We start from the raw sequence: 21,860 nt of genomic DNA, 5'->3' as shown, positions 1-21,860 counted from the left end.
TTTTCCTCGCACCACAACAGACACGGCGTGAAAGCCATACCAGGCTGATCGACTCAACGTGTGCGAGCCCCATGCCGCAGTCCCGCCAGCTGCGGCAGCTCAGCAGTCAGGAGTACCCGCCGTGCCCCAACACCAGGTATTTTTGCCCATCCGTATCAGTCATCGCACTGTATTCTAAGATGAAAATGTGCTTTCTGCCTCCCGAAACCATTTCTCAGAAGTTTGTGGCTAGTAGTAAAGCCTCAGATAGGGGGAGAATTTGTACTGGTCAACAAGTGTTTTTCCTACATGACCTGTACTTTCAGATTCAGCAGCTCCTGGCAGGGCCAGCGCAGGGGCTCCCACAGGGACCAGGAAGGAGAAGGGAGCACCTACGTGCCAGTCACTCCCGAGTCCAGCAATAACCTCTGTAGCCTTAATGTCCCCTCTGCAAAGAGAAGCTTTTCAAGAGATTGGCATTTCAGCATCAGGTTTTAACTCACTGAGAAGAAGTACTCATAATCATAGCATGGGATTTAGAGCCAAACAACAAAAAGCTTAAGAGTATTTTTTGCCTTGTCTCTAACCTAAGGTGTCAGGTTAACCTGCCTAATTGTGAGAGTGAAAAGAAGGGAAGGGGATCTCTTCCTAGGTCGCGCAGGCTGCGTAAACCTTTTCGCACTAGGGACAGTGTGTTCAGATCTTCCTGGCACACAAGCAGCCCCTTTGTTTTGTTCGACTGCTTGGGCATGGCATTCGAGAGATCCAATTCTGACAGACAGACTTGGTCATTGTCAACCAAACTTCGCAGAGCAATGTGATAATGATACTCCACCCTTGAAGCAAGACAGAGAAGTCCTACCCCATCTCAGCAGAGAGACGCCTGACGCGGATTTCAGTGATGTAGGCTGACCTGAAATCATGATGAGGCACGATGCCTGTTGGAAAGCACAAATATTTTAAACAGAGGCTAGTCTTACAGATGTAGACACTACAGCTTCGTAAGTAGTGGTTCAGATTAATACCACTATTTTCAAAAACTCTAGGTTTCTATAAGAACAAAAGATTAGAAATCCAATATACGGAGTTCAAGGAACCCGCAGCGTGGACTTGTGTAACTGAAACGAAGCTTCAGCTGAACAAACCACTCTGAAAAGAAGTAATAGTGAGTATTCTCCATCGCAGACACCAGCAGACTACAATGCTTTTCTTTCCAGCCGAATCAGTGCTTGCAGAGAAGTTAAATCTTAATGTCCTTGGAGAATGTCTTCATAGTCTCTCTTACTACCACCAGGAGCAGATTTCAAGATCAAAGGTTATTACTACTTCACATCTGACAACAGGGTAACTCAGACTGGTTTTCTCATCACAAGTGGGAAGTTGCAGTACACTGCGTGAGGATTGTTTACAATAGGAAATGTAGCATTTCATTTCCGACCTTTCAGAAGCAAAGCCATGTGTATTGGAACTCTTACGTTAGAGACAGTTAGCTTAAGTTCCTAGAAGAAATACAAGAGGTAATAGAGAAAAAAATTATCCTAAATAGAAGAAAAAACAACAACAAGCAAAAAAACCCAAACCACCAGACTGACGGTTGGGAAGGTTTAGAAGTTAATGTTCCACGTTTTGTGTCACTGTCCCACAAGGCAACCCAAATATACTGTCCCGCAGTAGCTCCAGTCCCTACGTTTTATTTCTCTTTGAGGTCTGTGCCCATGCCTGTGCTACCCCTACACCCATACCTCAGTGGCCCAAAGTTGCTCAGAATCGGTGAATTCACTCAACCAGCGAATTTGCAGACTAACACCTGAAGTTTACATACAGCCTAACATTTTCTGTGCACCTCACCCCAATCCATACTTGCTTATGCTTGGCTCAAGAGTACCAAACTCAGCAGTACCTATTTTAACCGAATTATTTTTACAGTGTGCACAAAGTCACATCAACATCAGAATCACACGACAAGCAAGGGGGAGATGCCTTCCTGGCAGAGGATGCACGGACGGCCCTCCCTTTCATTCCACCAAGCGAGCGGCTGCACACATGCACACCCCCGCAACGTGGCGGTCAGAAGCTGAATCATTCACAAAGGAACATCTACTAGGGAGGTTGACAGAAGCAAGTTCTTGAGTGGCATTATCCTCCCAATTAAGGAAGACTTTAAAAGCAGAATGTGACCGATATTGTCGCAACTTACACATGGGGAAATGTGTACAGACTCAAATTCCAGGAACCAGAAACTATTGAGTGGTTTTACGGTTGCTAATCCTGACTTGTAAGCAAGATTTCATAGCACAGAACTGGTTACAAGCACTGTCCTGCTAAAATTAGCTTGGTAGCTGATCTGCAGGGAAAAGGGAGAGATCCTAAAGCCCCAGTAAGCACAATTCAAATGCTCTTAAGCAGTGCCAGAATTTTCAGCCTCAGCAAATTTAGATTCTAAAGTCAAAAGAGTGTCAAGTGGAAACACGCTTACATTCTCAAATTTTATTAAAAATGCTTTTCCCTTCAGTATTCAGTCTACATATTTAAGCAAGCATCAATTTCCATCTAAAAAAAGCATATTTACCAGCAAAACATTTGCTTATACTAAAACCAACCACAGTGTTTCTTCCCCTTTGTCTCTGCACCTGCAGGTGTAGTAGCACTCTTAGTCAGCATCACCCCAAATCATGGGCAACACGTAGGAAACTCAGAAGGAGCTTATTTTTTGCTTGGAATTATCACAGACACTGCATGAAATAGAAAGAGATAGAGATAACCAACATTACTTAACATCTATGGCATTAACAACGTTAGATGAATATTTCACGTGACCTTTGAGCTAGAGGACCTAAGCACATAGGTGTTAATCCTGTCTTTTATACTTTTACAGAATTTATTGTCTTAATAGCAAGGACTGTTTTACCTCAGTGAGAATATAATTACCTCCAAACCAAGTGCTGTTATAACTAAGGCAAAAAAAATAAATGCATCTCCTGTAAGGCACCATCCTCATTCAATTAACAAAACCCAGCGACACAGTATGCTAAAGACGAGCGTTAGCAGACTTGTTCTCATGTTAAAATCTGCTTCACACTGTATGATGCCACAAACTAGTTTTATGTGCAAATACTTTCACATTACGAAAAGCCACATCTATTAGAAACCACATCAAGAAACTGCAAGCAAACATTCAGCTGAGGTGCTACACAATCAAACACCACTCGCAGTCAACAAATGTTGATACAGTATGGCCATTTATGGTTGCAGTAAAGAAGGCAAATGAAACACTGGAGCAGTTTTACACTGAGCAGCATCACTTCCCATGGTGGAGCCAATTCTAAGTATCAGATAAAAAGCATGATTTGCATTAAACACTACATCCACAGACGATCCCTCGTTGTTCAGGGAATTCACAGTTTGAGCCAGAAGCATTTGCTAGAGTCACGTAGACCTTAGGATCACTGGAAAGCGAGGTCTAGTATTTTCTTCTCTAACATCCTGTTTAGCAGTATGCTAGAGCAGGTTCCAGAATAGCTCTCTACCCACAGTTTGAGTGACGTTTCTCCAAGGGGAAGGAGAGCTTAAAGATTAAATTGAGAGCAAACGCTATAGACAGTCTCATTCAGAAGGACACAAACTGCTAAAAGGAAACAGTGCTTTATTTCTTTGAAGAGCTGGATGCTCAGGCAAAACCTGAGCTCTCTAGTGAGGAGCTTTTCTCATGAAACTACGGGTGTTGCAGTTTGTTATCTGAAGCACCAGTGCTCCAAATATTAACCTTGCCACACATGCTGTGATAGCACAGCTCTGAGGCAGCCATTCTCCACTGTCATGTAAAGCTTGTAAACACAGCTTTGCTTAAGTAATTGGCTAGCAAATTAATACTGTAAATAGGCTTTAACATCAAAATGCTCTTTCTCCAGTATAGCAATGAACTCTCTGGAGACTATTAAATGAATCTACAGAACTTAAGACTATTGAGAGAACACAAACCCCCATCAGATCTAGAAATGCTCATCCTCCTTTTTGCATTCTTCCCTTGCTCTTTACCTAACCCTCACATTAAAAACCTCGGAGGAACCATGTGCACTGCAGACAAACCTTTCTAAGAGGTTATTTCTAGTATGTCTTTGCTGGTGTTCCAAAGCTTAGCAGACCCCCACCCAAAGGTCCTTCCCTTTCTGTTGATGGTAGCTTATTCTTTCACACACTTTGCTTTAGGGAAGCTAGAAGAGGGCAGAAGCACTGTCAGTTTACCTACAACAGATCTCAGCTCAATTCAGTTAAGCAAAATATTTTTCTCCCCATCCTTTTGCAACATTGTAACTTGCTATGCTTATTTAAACACATCTGAACCCAGTTTTCTGTGGGCATTTCACAGCTAAATCTTCAGAGCCACTCACAAAACTTCAAGGATAGCTCTTTCCCAAATTTCACTTGAATAGATTCAATTATTCTCTCCCTCTCCCGCCACTCCCGTTTTAAATAAAACACAATCTTGTATTTTAGCAGGCTTTCAAGTTTTAAAGGAAAATAAGGTATGCACACCACTAAAAATGTGATTCTCCTACACTGTACTCATGTTGACCAGTTCATCATCCCATCCTCAAGACTGGCAGGCTTTTGGATTTTTAGGCTCATTAAAGGTGTGAACTTTAAAACTAAGGGTTCAAATTCAGATACTTCAGTTTAGTAACAGCATATAGTCAAGATTTGCTCTGGGGGTTTCCAGCAAGGTGATTTCCCTTCTGTCCCCTGTGTGCTCTCATTCTTACAGAGAATTTACATAAATTCTCAAATAAACTTGTTTTCTAAACTTACGAGCTGCCATCAGCCTGCACAGAGCAGCCAGGTCACATGATTTTCTTCATTTGCATTAGCGGATACATGCCGACTTCTCTATATCATATGCCTTTACAGACATCAGTTGAGGAGAAAAGCATCACTATCTGGAAAACACAGCTGCACATCATATGAATATAAGTCATGAAAAGCACAGGTAAACGTATTACCTAAACCATGCACAAGTATGATCAACGTGAGGGAGGACAAGGGCTGATGAAAAATAACTCGATCATGCTAGTTGTAGTTCTCCACTTAAGACAAGTTGGTTCCGCCACCTGCCACTATCTCACTCTGATTTTATGATTACTAACTTGTAACAAATCTTCAATGAAGTAAGCTACCTTCTTCACGAGAGATTCTGTGAACAGCCACTGCCACAGAAGCAACTCAGTAATTTGTTCATTACTAAGATATTTTGCCTTTAAAAAAAAAAATTTACTTATACCAATATTCTTAGAGCAGATAGCAAGCTCAGAAAAGAGGATACGAGTATGAATCCAACAAACAGCACAGAAAGTAAGATTTCTACACAGACTAGCAGTGACTTACAAGGAAGATCCTTTTTGTTTATTGTCTTAACATGAAAAATTAAACTTACACTATCAAATGCCATAATCAGCTACACTACGCTAGTTTACAGTCTTTCAACTTGATAGGTCCCATAAGATTCTCCAGAAGGGAAGCTGCTACTCCCGAAATGTAACCTTGCTCTTCTTAGCTGTCTTTCAGACCCCTTCAAAGCAATCCATCCATTCCGCACCCTCATTTCTGGAGGCCATAACCCAAGCGGAGGCTGATGCTACAGCGCAGAAGGCACAGCAACAGAAGAATTAGCTATCCCGTGCAAAGTGCAAGAAGAAAGAAGGCAACCCAAGAGTTTCTGTAGATGAAATCGAGCAATTATAAAATCCCCAAACAAACACATTAGAAACAAAACAAATTCAAGTTCTCCTCTCTCCAAGCAAGTTCACATTGATAGAAACTGAGCAGCTAATAAATAAATAACCTGAGCCCAATCCATAACATGTAAAGAAGTGAGGAACTCATACCAAACTAGCCAAATTCATTGCATGCCACAGCCCTCTAGTACTATAACAAGTTAGCAGCACTTGAAAAAGTGGCTTTATCGTACATGTAGTGGGGAAGACAGCTTAAAACATCTTGTCCTGAAGCGAAGAATATACTCCATCACCTAAAAGCACTCATTTTCATTAAGAAAATAATCTATACAGTAACTTCTAAATTCAAACTGTAATGTGCAATATTCTTCCCTGGTCTGACAGGCACACACAAGAAAGTATGACTTTAAATAAGTAGAGAACGTCATTATTTGATTGCTTTCTTGAGCAAACAACTTATGCAAACAGTTTGTTCAAAGGTATAAAGAAGCAGCAGTATAGTTAATGCCATCTTAAAATGTGTGAGCGGTGTGCAAAGACCTTCAATTTGTTTACTTTCAGAAGAAGGTTTTAGAATGCAGAGTGTGATCAGAGGGTTTTTTTGTTGTTTTGGGGGTTTTTTTGTTTGTGCTTTTTTTTTAAAAACCTACTGCTATTTCCGCTCCCATATTCTACCGACCAGTGATCTTGTGGTAAAGGCATTCAGTGAAGAGAAAACAGAGCGTGGAATGCACAAGCAGCCTTCTGCACCGAAACCACAGGAAAGCACACTAGTTTCTCTCATTTTTATAGATTAGAAACAGGTTCTTCAACTTCATCATACTTACAATAATGGACTATTCAGTGTTGTTCAGATTTCCAGTAATCACAGGTGAAGTCTCTGGACAGGCAGTACATCAGTAGGACAAGCAGAAACCCTTCAGAAGACCTTATCTTTTTGCTGGTTAACTCGTACGCAGCCAAGTGTGAACGTAACCTCTGAACGCAGCATTACCACCACGCAGCTCTGTCAGCTTTTAACACACAGCAAAGCTAATGTTATTTACAAGAGCAGGGTGGATGCTACCAATTAAAGGCAAATAGTTTCTCTTCTGAGCTTTCTTCCAGCATGAGAAAGTATTTTAGTTTAAATCGTCTAGGCTTATTTCCTGTGCGTGTGTTAAAAGCAACCTTTCATAATGACCAAAACTCAAAGCTGATTAGATGGGCCATATGCATTACAACTTGTTGAACAGAATCAAGACCGCACTAATGTGTTGGGTTTGGGGTGTTTTTTTTTTGTTTTGGGGTTTTTTTAGAAAGAAAGCAGAGTTACAACAAAGTCCTCTACAAATACGCTTTGGCACTGACAGCCTGTGTGCTTCAGGTTTAGGAAATGATTGTCAGATCCTGAGGATAAGACATAAAAACAAATCTTGGGATATCTTCCTATGAATCACTATGGTAGCCCACTGCTAGGAGAGCAGGCTGCCACTGGTTTGCAACAGCACACACTTAAAAGCACTAGCGTGGAAGCTGACAAAAAGTCAGAGGTCCAGCGTGGAGGTGTTCCGTCGGCAATAACAGAACTAGGATACACACAGTGTTTTGCCCAGGAGAATCAAGTACCGGGAGTCCCTTTCACTAACCACATTTCATGTATTTTCTAGACTTAGGAGAGACCAGAGCTATCATAATCCATTCAAGGAAGAAATTACAGAAAGATGATAAATACCTAGCTGAATAGGGTTACGCAATCACAATATGGCATCTCGTAACAACTACTAGCACTGGGGAAAAGCTGAGATACTTTAAAATTTCTCAGGCTACTTTACTGGCACGGAAGTACTTGTGTACAAAACAGCTACCTAAAGTACATGCAGTGCAGTAAATTTTTAAGTTTTAACATAAACTGTTCAGCTGTTACAAAACTCAGTCTCACTTATCTGGGCTGAAGAAAGTGGCTGCAGCTTAAATTATTCATCTTCTGCAATCACCCTGAACAAATTCTTCCAAATCACCACCTTCCCTCACACGGAGAGACAGCCAGCACCTTTTTCAGGAGATCATAGAAGTCATAGAATAGTTTGGGTTGGAAGGGACCTTTAAAGGTCATCTAGTCCAACTCCCCTGCTGTGGGCAGGGACATCTTCAACTAGATCAGGTTGCTCAGAGCCCTGTCCAACCTGACCTTGAATGCTTCCAGGGATGGGGCATCTACCACCTCTCTGGGAAACCTGGTCCGGGGTTTCACCACCCTCGTCGTGAAACATTTCTTCCTTCTATCTAGTCTGAATCTACCCTCTTTCAGTTTAAAACCATTCCCGCTTGTCCTGTCACAACAGGCCCTGCTAAAAAGTCTGTCCCCATCTTTCTTATAAGCCCCCTTTAAGTACTGACAGGCCGCAATCAGGTCTCCCCAAAGCCTTCTCTTCTCCAGGCTGAACAACCCCAACTCTCTCAGCCTGTCCTCATAGGAGAGGAGTTCCATCCCCCTGATCATTTTTGTGGCCCTCCTCTGGACCTGCTCCAACAGGTCCATGTCTTTCCTGTGCTGAAGACTCCAGAGCTGGACGCAGGACTGCAGGTGGGGTCTCACCAGAGCAGAGGAGAGGGGCAGAATCACCTCCCTCGACCTGCTGGCCACGCTGCTTTTGATGCAGCCCAGCATACGGTTGGCCTTCTGGGCTGCGAGCGCACACTGCCAGCTCATGTCCAGCTTTTCATCCACCAGTACCCCCAAGTCCTTCTCGGCAGGGCTGCTCTCAATCCCTTCATCCCCCAGCCTGTCTTGATACTGGCCCAGGTGCAGGACCTTGCACTTGGCCTTGTTGAACCCATGAGGTTCACACAGGCCCACTTCTTGAGCTTGTCCAGGTCCCTCTGGATGGCATCCCGTCCCTCAGGTGTGTCAACTGCACCACTCAGCTTGGTGTCATCTGCAAACTTGCTGAGGGTGCACTTGATCCCACTGTCTATGTCACTGATGAAGATATTAAACAGTACCAGTCCCAATACGGACCCCTGTGGGACACCACTCATCACCGATCTCCATCTGGACATTGAGCTGTTGACCAGTACTCTCTGGATGCGACCATCCAGCCAATTCCTCATCCACCAGACAGTCCACCCATCAAATCCATATCTCTCCAGTTTAGAGAGAAGGATGTTGTGGGGGACCGTGTCAAAGGCCTTACAGAGGTCCAGAGAGACGGCATCTGTAGCCCTTCCCATGTCCACTGATGCAATCACTCCACCATAGAAGGCCACTAGGTTGGTCAGGCAGGACTTGCCCTTGGTGAAGCCATACTGGCTGTCTCGAATCACCTCCCTGTCCTCCATGTGCCTTAGCATAGCATGTCAAGACGCAGGCCTTTTATTTTTTTCACAATATTTCTAAATTGAAGAAATGCACAGAACACAGAATTTCAAGGTGCAATTTTACTCTTAAGCTAGAAACACCCCAAACTCTCAAACCTTGAGTAAAATCCCTAACTCAGCAGTATTTTAAGACCCCAAGTCACAGTTCCTCTGAACAGACATCCAGTCAGCACAGATCAGATTATTTTCAAATTCTGCTCAAAGTGAAGAATTCTATTATCGGTTTCCTTTTTTGGGAGAAGACTTCTGGTGTGTCAGTTGAAATATTCAAGTCCTCCCACAAAACAAGTCAAAGCAGCTATGGAGGAGGGGAAGTCACTATTAAAAATGTGTGGAATGTAACCTACTTGGAAGAAGGCAGATAATACTAGGACAAGGAAGTAGACTACTTCAGATCTGAGGCTCTTTTCCCATACAGCCCCACCAACACAGATACTGGGCAATTTCAAATTTTAAAATGTTAGTAAATTTCAACCACCTTTGTAGAATATACACGACTAAAAATTAGTTTCACAGAAAAAAAAAATTATCAAATCCTTCAGTTACCTGATACACACTATATCCATTCTAATGGGTGCAAAAACTTCCAGATAGCAAAGGGAAAAAGTGTCTTTAACTACTTCAAAAGCTGAGCTTTGAAGTGTCTTTCTTAAATTGAAAGAAGTTGAGATGTATGCATCAATATATTTGAGTGTACCTTTCCAGCAAGACAGAAACAAAGCGGAAACTCCAAAGGAGACAAAACATTTTCTATAGTTAGTAGATTTAGGCCACGGATACAGGAATTCAGAAATTTTTCAGGCTTTAAACATCCTTGTTAAAAGCAAAACACTCAATTTAAAAATGTCTCCTCGCACAAAGTAATGCTCTCAGAACTAATACCGGAGGGGATCAAAGAGCTAACCCACTGACAGGCAATAAACTAACTTTCAGCCTTAGTGCTCTCAGAGATGCACGGGCACCTACTGTAGCTAGGCTAGTCAGAAGACCACAATAGCTTGAAGCCTCAGAGCTGCCGTGACATTTCTAGCTGAACCTGAAAGAAATCAAATCTCTTGCTCCATTAGCTGATCTGACACAGTCTAAAGTCTGAGAGACTTCAGCTGAACACCCTTGTATCAGATAACAGGACTCACTCATCAGTATTATACACAGGAGGCATTTTGCAAGTGTTCTTGTGTTTGCTCTACACGATAAGAGCAACCACTCTTAAGTCTCATTCTCCATCTTGAGCAGAGCTGGAACAGGTTAACTTCCCCCCGTTGCACAAGGCTTCATGCAGTTGTACACACATCTTCTTCAGTGGTTAACCTGCTGCAGAAGTTGCTGCCTGTCCCATCCCTCCCCCACTCGCTCTGCCTGCTCACGGGTCTCAGCACAACCGCGCTGGTCCACATTAGCTACAGAGAATTTACCTGGGTTTTTGCGATCCTTTTTACAGCATCACCCTCGACAGCTGAAGCGATGTAACAGAGCAAGTTATGAACCACGTAACTGCTAGAAGCAGAAGCATCTAAATTATCTCTACTGCTGAAGACCTGTTTTCATGCAACACTTAATGCTGAAATCATGCTCAAGAAGTTACAGCGGGCGGCCCAATTCCCTTCGCATGATTTCTTTCGGAGAGTGCCGCCAGTTGATTAATCCTTCAATAATCCAGGTATGGTATACAGCTTAAACACTTAGTTATTGTACTAGTTAAAGTTTGTACTTCGGCAGTTGGCAGTATCACTTGTACAACATAAAAGAATATTGCACGAAAAGCTAGAGAAGTAGTTAAACCATGCACAAGATTGTACGGTGGTTTAGTAGACCTTTTCCCTTAGTTTATGGGAAGAGACTTCTGGACTTGAAAAAACTAGAAGCACAAGCATCCGAACCAAAGCTAAGCAGTCAACAGCACTGTTGGCTGGTAACAACCTATTAAGAGCCAGCATTAAAAGTAACAAGGGAGGTTATTCAAAGTGGTCCGTCCACTGGACGCCACAGGCAAAACACTTCATTTCTAGGAAGAAAAAAAAAAAACAAAAAACACAAACCAACAACAAAACCCCACCACACACATCCCCCCTTGCCCCTACAGAAACGGAAATACGATATTTCCACAGTTTAAAACTTCTCATTTAAATACTCTCTAGACAGTAAGCTTATGCGCTAAGAAAGATTCTGGCCTCACACGTTTACTTTCAAACTTAAGGGTCTGGAAACTGTTTGTCATGGCACACACCCCACTGACGAAGTTTCCTGAATTCACTGCAGCACTACAGGAGCGCTGCTGAGCACGGGAGGATATAGTCTCCACCCATGATATTTTAAGAACCCAAGCAGGACCTCAAGCTGAGAACTCCCAGCAAGGTGAGAACCTGGCTCCCAGGGAGGAGGAACATCAGCGAAAAGAAAGTCAAAATACGCGAAATCAAAATGGTACTGCACATGGGTTTGTGCCTCGGAAATCTCAATCAGGACACGTGGTCAGGAATTGGATAACTTTGTTTGGGGTCTGGGGAAGGCAGGAGAACAAGATGCAAGGATAGTGATGTTTCTGGAGAACTTTGAAGACAAACTACTAGAAAAAAAAATCCTAAGCAGCAATTGAAATTGCAAGACAAAGTTAAAATACACTGATAATTGCGTTCTTAGGAATGCTGGGTCATGCAAAGCCAGAATCCTGTTAAATACATCACCGTTACTTCTTTTATCGGGTTTTGCTAATGAAGACTTCTTAGCATGAGGTAGTAGAGGCAAACGTTGTATACATTTTTAGCAGAATCTTTTTCTTAAGTAGTAGAGTTGGTAGCACATACACAAGTATATTATCAACAACTACTTTTTTTTTTCCCAGCATGTGATTATAAAAGGACCTTCATAAAAGGAGAGACAAACACAGAAATACTATTAGGAACACACAATTTAGAAACCCCTGCCCTCAAGCAGTACATATTACTGTAATGCCATTTACTTTCCCTACACAGAATAAGTCTAATAAAGAAGAAATTTAAACAGATCACTTTACTACCCAACGATGCCAGATCTTTCACACAGACTTACCACCGGCATCCTACCATTTCACGGTCTACTTACTACATACGAAGCAAAATATTAAGATTTGCTTGCAGGTTTATAGATTTGTAACTGCTTAAATCAGGAATGCTGAAGATGCTCTATGATGTGAGCTGAGCAAGTTAGTTTTGCCAGAAAAACCCAAAACGGTAACTGCAGTGATTTTAAAATTTCTCCTTTTCCTAGCAAATATAACTAGTGACTCAACATATTATATCACTACAGTTAAGACTACTCAGAACAGGACTGGAAAAATACTTTCCATGTAAGTTGTGTGGAAGCTCAAGTTTATTTTCTGGCTTAAAAGACCTGAGGAAAGTGACACACATGAGAGTTATGAATATAACTAGGAGATAACGCTTCTCATAGGTCTTCTGCATAAAGATCTTTGTAGCATACTTTGGTTATTAGTGTTACACCCATTTTTTTTTCTTGAACTGTAGCATTTTTATGTGTCAGTGCTAACATCTGGTTAATTATTAATGCACGCTGGTCCTAGCAGCTAGTACTTTATGCTATCTTTAATAGCGTCCTTTCACGTACATTCCTACCATCTGAACTCACTCCTATCTAGATTCACCTGAAACTACAGTTTAATCTCTGGACACAGCTGAGAAGCCAGTGCAGCTTCTGGTTAAATGAGCACGACTGCCAGAGGAAGTTGTTTGCAGAGCTGCACAGTGAACCAGACAGGGTAACCGATCCCGGGTGAAAACATTCCCTGGTTATTTTTAACTCTGAGTGCTTGCAGAGTTTCAGTGAACCAGACGGAGTAAATAACTATAGTGGTAAATTGCTGTGGCAGCTTGGGTACCTGTTGAGCATTTTTCCTTACTGGTAGTACTAGCTTATCAAATTAAACCCTCAACTACAACAAAGCCCTGTTCTTCAGGCTTGAAGAGTAAAACATTTCCCTAGCCTTGTGCCTCCCCACTAGCTGTCACTTCCAAAAACCAAACAAATGATCAACTTGCCCTCACTTTCAAGGCCCTTCAACTTCTTCAGCTGTACCAGCACACTGCTCCGACCTGCGACAGCTTGGGCACAGCCCTCGTGGCCACACACACAGCCTTCGTTTTCCATCGCGGTTTTGGGGAGCTCCACACAAGCCTCTGGAAATGCACCTTCTCCTTTTCAGTCCTTTGTGAGCTTTTGTGTGAGCACATTTTTACGTTACAAAAATCACCACAGAACTAAATCATTCAACAGGATCTCCACGTGTAAGCAGAGCTTACAGCACTTCCCCACGTAACCAGAGAAGTGCTCTACAGTCAGTAACTGTCCCAGCTCAGGTTTGAGGCTCTGTGTATGCTTGAGGACAGCTAAAGTGCAAGTTCTCCAGCCTTTCCCTTTCCAGCAGCAGGTAAGAAACCCTGACCTCACTTTAATGACAAGCAGCATTGCATACAATGCTTGATTAGTCGCAAGATCAAGCACTTCAAACGTGAATACGTGACCTTCTTTAACTTAATCACGAACAGCCTGTGCACTGCATTCCAGCCAGCCCTCTTAGAAGCAACGAGTAAAAGCAAGCAATCTATAAAAACGTAATTTTAATCTCATGGAAGTTCCATCTAGAAGCAGTGCTGCGTATCAGGCAGTTTACACATTGGGATGTGACCAGCTTAAGTATACGCATGGTCTGTCATCGGAGGAGAATAAGTAAGAAAAGGCAAAGCAAACAAACCAAGTAAACATCCTTTTTGTCTGCTATCTACTTCAAGTAATTAAGTTATAAAGAGTGGAAAGAAGTATTTTCTTTTGTATTACCTGTTCCCAGAGTGCCTTACAGGCTATCCCGGACCCGAGCTGCAACCACTCTTAAGCTGTGAGATAGAACATCAAAATGACAAATAACAGAAGGTAAAAAAGAGCAAAGAAAAAAATTTGTTCATGAGCACAGGGCATATCTCTCTTAGTAAAGAAAGATACAGTTCAAGATAAATAGGTAGGGCCTCACTCGCTGCTCAGATAGGAATAATTCACCCAGGATCCAATTCAACTCTCCACATTTGTAGTACAGGCTACTGCTACTATCTGTCAGCATTTCAAAACAAAGCTCCAGAAACTTTGTAAGGCAAACTATTTGCCAGGCAAACATTGCCTACTGGTATTATTTCCAATTAAGCTTTTCAATCTGGATCCCAGTCAGTTTACCCCTTTCAGTAAAAATTTGTCTTGGTTCATCAAAGTTTCTGGATGTAATCTTTGGACATGTTTTATGCAACGCAACTGGGAAAAGTAAAAAAGAAAAGGAGCAATTACAGGTGTGATTTCAGCTTTAATGCTGGTTTTACATACTTCTTGAAACAGAACACATTTACAGTAAGTGCTGCATTTACCTGGATGTTACATTCTCCTTTAATGGTGCTTATGGCCATAATTGAAGACAAGACTACCAAACCAGTGCAGTTAAGCCACCTGAATCATCAGAACCAATGGAGAAATTATCCACCTGTGTCGTACCAGTCTAGACCCGAAGAGTGACTCATTTAGGAAGGTCTGCAAAAAACCTAGCTTCCTACCAGCTAGCCAGCAGACTGCTACATTTCACTTCATGAAGCAGGTATTTATCTTCGGGTATGTCGAGGAGTGCAGTCACATTTTCAGTGCTGGTAATGCTTTCCGTAAATGAAGACAGGTTGCATAAGGTATACAAACATGAGCCATTCAGGTCCTTCAAAATTCTCTCAATATAAGGGCTCTACTTATAAGAGCTACCCTCTACCACCACTACTGAATACTGGAATCCAGAGCTCCAGCCAAAACCAGAAGCAGGAGCCTCTCCCTCTAGCACGGGAAGGAGGAACAGGGCTACGGGCCAGCGGCTGCCTATTCATCCCCGAGAGTGCAAAGGGCACGCCAGCCAGCAATCCGGGAAGCTGTGCCAGTACTCCTTGTGCAAGTGGCAATAGAAGACAACCTGATAACCAAAAGGTACGTCAATATTTACTTGCTATATAAGCAACTGCTGCTAGGGGTTAACACACGGAAAGGTGCTTTCTGACTGCAGTGTGGTTTAAGTTATCCCAAAGGAATTTCACTTTGGGAAAGGATTGTAAATTCCTCAAAACCAGAATGATCAGCATCTCAAAATTTAAGGACTACTCCAAATTTATGCCAGCTTTTGAACCCAGCTCAGTTCTACCCTATATGCACATTAATACACAGCATCCCTGCTGGCTAAGTTACAATGCATTATACCACTGCTAGCTCCACCAGAACACTAACATGCAAACCAATGCTTCCTTCTTGCCTGCAAGTTAAGCCTGAAGTCATCTACTACACTTCCCAGGCTGTAGATATACAACTAACCGGAGCGAGACAAATCTTCTGTTTAGTAGCAGTGCTCTAGAAAGCAAGGAGCCAAGCAGTTCAAGTTTCACAAGAAGTACAACAAGCAGCCCTTATTATTCCAGGTGACTGCATCACAAGTGCTTTGTTTTGATTAGGATTTTTATTTCCCACCTTTAACCTCAATAGATGCCAACAATCAGTCGCTCACTCTCCTACACTGTATTTTGTCACCTTGCGTTACATTGTACTACTTACCGTAAGAAGGCCCCACACTTTATCAAAATGTAAGCACACCAGTCCTAGCATAGCCCTGCATGAATCTGCAGCCTGGAATTCGTGGCATTTTATTCCTTTGATTTTCTTATGCGCTTACTTAAAGGACATTTTTTTTTTGACGGTCAGCAATGGTTAGTCAGAATATCTAGAAACTGCAGAGGGATTTGCACATCCCCCAAGTCTAGCACACAAGAGTGCTACACTGAGACATCGGGGTCTGTCAAACATTCAGCACGCTGGCTCAAACACCAGCTGCATTTTCAGTTGTTGCTTTTCAATCTGCTTTACTAGTCTATTATAGAGCTTTACCATAAAATTCAGAATAAGCTATTTTCTTGCCCAACAGCTATATTGGAGATAAAACATACTTTGAGATGACCCACCTTTAGGTTTACTGTTAGTTAATGAGAACTAACAGTCTTGTGAAAATAGCAGCTTGGAAACGGAAAAAAAAAGTCTGAACAGCTGCTCACCACCCATTGGCATATATGCTTGCTTTCAGACAAGTGTCTGATATTAACGTTAAAGAGTCAACAAATCTACCTCCAACTCGTTTTACTCACTAGTTGGTAGAACAGTAAGCTCAGTTCCTATAAGAACTTGTTACTGACAGATTAACAGCAGTAGGAAAAATATTTTACAAATTTGGCAGTAAGAATTAAGCTTGTAAATACAGCATGAAATCAGTAAACAAACAAAAAACACCTAAACACTGAACCCCTACATACATTTTATGTTACATTAAGTGTTTTAGCAGCTCCAAACGTGTTCACGCATTACCATAGTTAACATTAAGCTGATTGACAAACTAAGCTCAACTCAGCCACAATGAATTACATCCAGTCAATACCATCTCAAGGTTCTAGTGACATTTATTAACTAATACATTCTTGTAAGTCACCAAAGTCTGTGCATGCAAAAATATACATGTCATTGTCACAAAACAAAAGCTATAGTTTTATTAAGAGGAAAAACAGTATGACAATTTTAACAATTCTGATCAAAAGCATCCACTATTTTGCAGAGCAGATTTGAAAGAACAAAACATTAGCGGCTTTCTTGCGGTATACTGCTAAAACTAGCCACACATTGTTCAGTTTAACAAAAAAAAAAAAAGCATGAAGTAAATGGCAACTGCAGGATAAAAAAACTGCAGAGGGTGATGAGGTATTTGCTAGGCTGTATTCCCTTTGAGCAAGGAAACCTGAATATTACAAAGGGCTGAGTTAGAAGGGAATGTGGGGTATTTTGTGACAGACCTCTGCATGACAGCTGGAGAAAAGCTATTGTGGCAACAGCTGTGTGCTCTGCACAGCTCACACTCCCAAATACCTCAGCCTGCTAAGAGGCCAGTTAACTGGCTGCAATGCATTTTAAAGGTTTTCTGCCTCTTGGGATGTAAGCATGATGGATTATTTGTGTATGTTTTAAATAAGAGAAGGAATGCTTAGTTCTATCACTTACAGTTTTACCGAATACTGTGGTGTAGTGTTGAACTATCATTCACTGCTGCCTTCCTAAAGTTTATAGCTGCGACAGATCCCATCAACTCCCCTCTACAATTAAGTAGTCTTCACTTCCTGTCTTAACAGTGCACAGACTCGACAGCAGTAAGTTCATATATCATATCCTGATTTAAAGGAAATGATTTGATATTTCCAGGATGAAATCCTGGCCCACCAACAGCAATATCGAGCTGTGTTTACCTCCCTAGAGGAAGAATTTTGAGGAACACACCAGTCATCTAGCCACTGAAAGCTTAGATCTGCTAATTTGTACTCTACAGTTTCTCCAAGCTGTTGATGAACTTCTGAAAAGTGAACCCAAGATCACAAGCAATTATATGCAAGTGACCAGTTACATCTCCTGCACCATTCCTACTGCACTGTACTAGTTAGCACAACGATGCTGAACCCAGCCCATGAAAGAGCTTTCATTTATGACATGGGTTTGCTCACTCAGCCTCCTTACACAAACGTTGTTTCAGCTCAGCTTGAGGCACAACAATCCTCAGGAACCGATACTCTGGCACACAGGAGCGCTTCACGTGCTGATCGCCACCATAATAAGAGCCCAACCTCAGCCATTGCTACAGGAACGAATGCTATCTGTCTCCCCATCAACAACTAAACAAGGCTGGAAAGGATGGATGTGCTGTGCGCAAATCCCAGAAAGCTGGCAAAAGAAAGAAGATTAACTGGTTCTTCCTCCATCCTCAGTGCCTCTTGTTTTCATTTATTTCATCTGAAATGAAGGAGGAGTTTTCCCATTTCCAAATATGAATCCTCCTTAGTCTTTCAAAAATACAACATAAATCACAGCCCATGCTTTTCCATGATATCCTATCACCACGATGGTCTAGTTTACTGGAAAATAATCAGCAGCACTTAAGTAGAAGCAAGAGTGACTGTACTTGAGTACTGATTTACTGAAAATTAAATACAGGATTATAGGAAAGCAGGACCAAGTGTGGAAATATTTGCTAGTATCAGTAAGAAGAAACTTTCCTTTTTAGGCTTCAAAACTGAGTTGGTGACAGCCATATTTTAAAGACAAGCAATAAAGAAGCAAAAGAGAATTGAAATCCTTCACTGACATCAAGACTTGTCATGTGGCAAGAGCTAGTACTGATCCATGTTTTAGTGAAGGCAACTATGAGCTTGCCACTTAATCCTAAGAAATTCCAAAAATGAAGCACATGACTTGCTCATAATCAATTTTAAAACAATTTGGAGCAGTTTCTACGCAGTCTTAAAAGACAAACAATGCACTTGGCAATACACTTGCCATACAGAAACTACAGAAGTGGTTGCATGGCATTGCACACACTTGATAACATCATAAGCTCCAAGAGCTCAGGAAGATACTGTGGTATATAAATAATACACCAAGCCTCATCTCTTATTGTCCGTAACGACATAGCAACTACATGGAAACAATACAAAACTCTTCTCTAAGGCACCTGTGGTTCTGTTCAGAAGGTCTTTATTTCTTAGCTATTTATCATTTTTTTCAGAAGGTTGAATTTTCTGCTGAACATCACTTTGTGGTGGCAAGATTTTATCTCAAGATAAAGCAGCTGAGATGGCAAAAAGATATAGATAATTTAATACAAACTGACAATAAGTTGTTTTGAAAAATTCACCCTCAACATGTCAGCTTAACGCTACAGTGCTGTTCCCTCACCACTCTTTCAAAGTGAACTATTCCTTTTTCTGCTATTAATTTGAAGAGATTCTTGTATGTGACAAAGCAGACGCAGGTTCCTCTTTTGCAGATATTTGCTGGAAGACAAGTGTCAGTCGCAGCACTTGAGCCAAAACTTCTATTTCTACAGGGGTGTAGCTCAAGCTTCTACTTAAAAGAATGAGTATCTATCAGCACTCAAATATTGAAATTATCCAGTACTCGGCAGAACCTTACTGCTATTAAAATAAATGGACATACCAAGGCATCAAGCGTGAGCCTCACTTTTCTCCCTTCTCTTTCTGTGTTTAATAGAAATTAAAGACTTTTTTTTTTGTGAAGTTAAAATTATCCAAAAGCCCTTAGCATGGCCAGGGACTCCAGAGATCCATTCAGTAACATTTTCCAAGACAGCAGGATCTCAGAACTGAACACAAGCCGTGTCCAGCTGCACACATTACTGTCACAACCAGTTTAGATGTCCACAGGAAGACGCAGGCAATACCATCTAAAGTAACAGTATGGCACTCTAAACCAGCTTCAGTCAACCACAGTAATTAATTATCTCCATATACAAGCAATGAGCAATCCAATCCACACACCAAGAGGACTGCAGTTGTTCTAGCCCCATCACCTTCAAATAGACCGGTGAGCCAGTATCTTACCAGTATCTGACCAGCTACCTACAAGTCCGACAAACAAGGCACCAGTACAACACAGATTTCCATTCCATCTCAAATGCCCTGTTCAAACTAATTTCCAAAGAAGTACTTCTCCTGAAGTGTCAGTTATTTTAATGTCCTGTACAATACGGGATCTTCTAAACATTCAGTATCCAGTACTTACCCAGATTTTGAAAGTGCTGTTTTCTATGTAGTTACTTAGTCTACACTGCAGAGCTTAAGTTCTCAGCAGAATATTACAGCTAATGAACACATGGATGCACGCATTAGTGAAGAAAATTTGAAGTAAAAAAAAAAGTCTATTTGCTATCAGATCATCTGTTCTAACAAAATTTTTTTTGAGAATATCATTGCCCCAAGCATTAAAAGACAAATTTGCCTTGCTGTCAAATGGCCTATCTTAAGGGTAGGTAGAATAGTATGGCCTCTCCCTGGTGGAATTAAAGAAAACAAACAAAAAGTCATTCTCTCCAGATTTGCTTATCTGCCATCAGCAATACCAGCAAGCAGAACACAAGTAGTTGTCTCCTCCTTCCACCGTAACCAGACAGAGGTAGATTAATAACACTCCCATGACAGCGGTAGAAACGCTAAAAGCAACAGGGCAGAAGATGAAAATAAATAAAGGGGGTATGGCTGAATTAGCGGCGGAACAGGAAAAAGGACTCTTCCTCATAAGACTGATACGCACACTTTACATCACCTATTCTGACATGTTTTTTACTGGAAATGAGTAGAAAAAAGTTCAATTATCTAGAAGTTGAAGCATGAACAGCAAGACTCGGAGGGGTGGTGGGCGATGGCTGCTCAGCACAGTGTGCCCCCCTCCTCTCTAAGGGGGCTGCCAGAGCTTCCTCGCCCCTTGCGGGGCCGGCTCAAGAGGCGCAGGCTCAGCCCCGGGGCAGCTATTTCGGACCCGGACGCCAAGTGTCACTGCTCCCCTGGCCGCGGCTGGTTACCGCCACTGCCGCTTCCCGGGCGGAGCGCGGGGCCGGACCCCGCCCGCGCCACCGGGAGGCCACCGGTCCCAGCGCCTCGGCGGCCCCGACCACCCCGCAGCCCCGGCGCTGTGCGCGCTCAAGGCGGCGCAACCCCACCCGGCGGCCGCTGGAGCCGCGCAGCGCGGCGGAGGCCCCCGGCGGAGGCGCCCGGCGGGCCGGGGGCGGCGTCCGCCCCTTCCCGCCCTCCAGAACCTTCCCGGGGGCTCGCGCCGCCGCGGGCGCCGCGCCCCAACCGCCGCCCCGGGCCCCTCAAGGTCACGCAGCCGCCTCCCCGCCCCTGGCTTCCCGCTTCCCCGCCCGGCAGCGCGGCGAGCCCCGCCGCCGCCACCAGCCCGCGGCGCCTCCGGCAGCTGCCGCCCGCCGCGCCGGCCCCGGCCCCAGCCCCAGCCCCAGCCCCAGCCCCGGCCCCCCCCCGCGCTGCGCGCCGGGCAGCGCCCAGGCCCCGGCGCCGCGGCCGGGCGGAGCGGCTCCCCCCTCCCGCGCCGCGGCCCCTCACCTGGATGAACTGGATGGTGAGCGCCGACTTGCCCACGCCGCCGCCGCCCACCACCACCAGCCGGTACTTCTCCTGCCCCGGGCCGTCCCTGCAGCCCGCGGCCATGGGGGAGCCGAGCGGAGCCGATCGCGGCAGCGCCGCCGCCGGGTCCGGCGCCTCTCTCCCTCCCGCTCTCCTCCCTCCTCCTCGGCCCGCCGGGGCTGAGCAGCCGCAGGCCCCGCCGCCCCTGCGCTCCGCCGAGTGCGCCGCCGGCAGCCCAGCGCCCCGCCGTGCGGTGCGGCAGCGCCGAGCGGAGCGGAGCGGAGGGAGCACCGCCCGCCCCCGCAGCCAGGGAGCCGCGGCTACAAATGGCCGCCGGGGGGCGGGGCCCGCCTCATCGGTATGCTAATGAGAGCGACTATATGCATGAGCGGGCGGGGCCTGCCGCTCACCGCCCGGTTCCTGCGGGCAGCGCGGGGCGGCCCGGCGGCGGCACCCGGCGGGGAGCGGGGCTGGGCGGAGGCGTCGGCGAGCAGGGAGATGCCCGGGCCCGGCTCCTCGGCACCGCACCTCCTTGTTTGTAACGTGCGGGTTGTGACAGCCCCTGGGTCACCGCCCTGCCCCGCACTCTCCCCCCAAACGGAGCGGTAAAGAGGTAATTACTGTTTCCTCATGGGCTTTACTGGGGCACCCGTCCTCCCGCCGCTGAGTGCTTCATCAACACTAATGAACCTCTGAATACCCACGAGGTGGGGAGGGACGTGTTACTGCCCCTACGTACAGATGCTGAGCCAAGGCACCGTTAACGTCAGGC

The 21,860-nt window shown here is 44.1% G+C and overlaps 1 protein-coding gene across 1 annotated transcript in view; it reads right to left on the bottom strand.

Moving 5' to 3' along the window:
• The window catches only part of RRAS2 (RAS related 2), a 46,980-nt gene extending 25,556 nt beyond the window's left edge, over positions 1 to 21,424 (bottom strand). Inside the window, exon 1 of the mRNA XM_075163102.1 lies at positions 21,068 to 21,424. Coding sequence (XP_075019203.1) covers positions 21,068 to 21,172 — 105 coding nt within the window. The 5' untranslated portion in view covers positions 21,173 to 21,424. The remainder of the gene's footprint in view (positions 1 to 21,067) is intronic.
• Between the last annotated feature and the right edge of the window lie 436 nt (positions 21,425 to 21,860).

This window comes from Calonectris borealis, chromosome 14 (genome assembly GCF_964195595.1).
Source record: "Calonectris borealis chromosome 14, bCalBor7.hap1.2, whole genome shotgun sequence".
Taxonomy (NCBI): Eukaryota; Metazoa; Chordata; class Aves; order Procellariiformes; family Procellariidae; genus Calonectris; species Calonectris borealis.
This window is presented reverse-complemented; position numbering and strand designations above follow the sequence as displayed.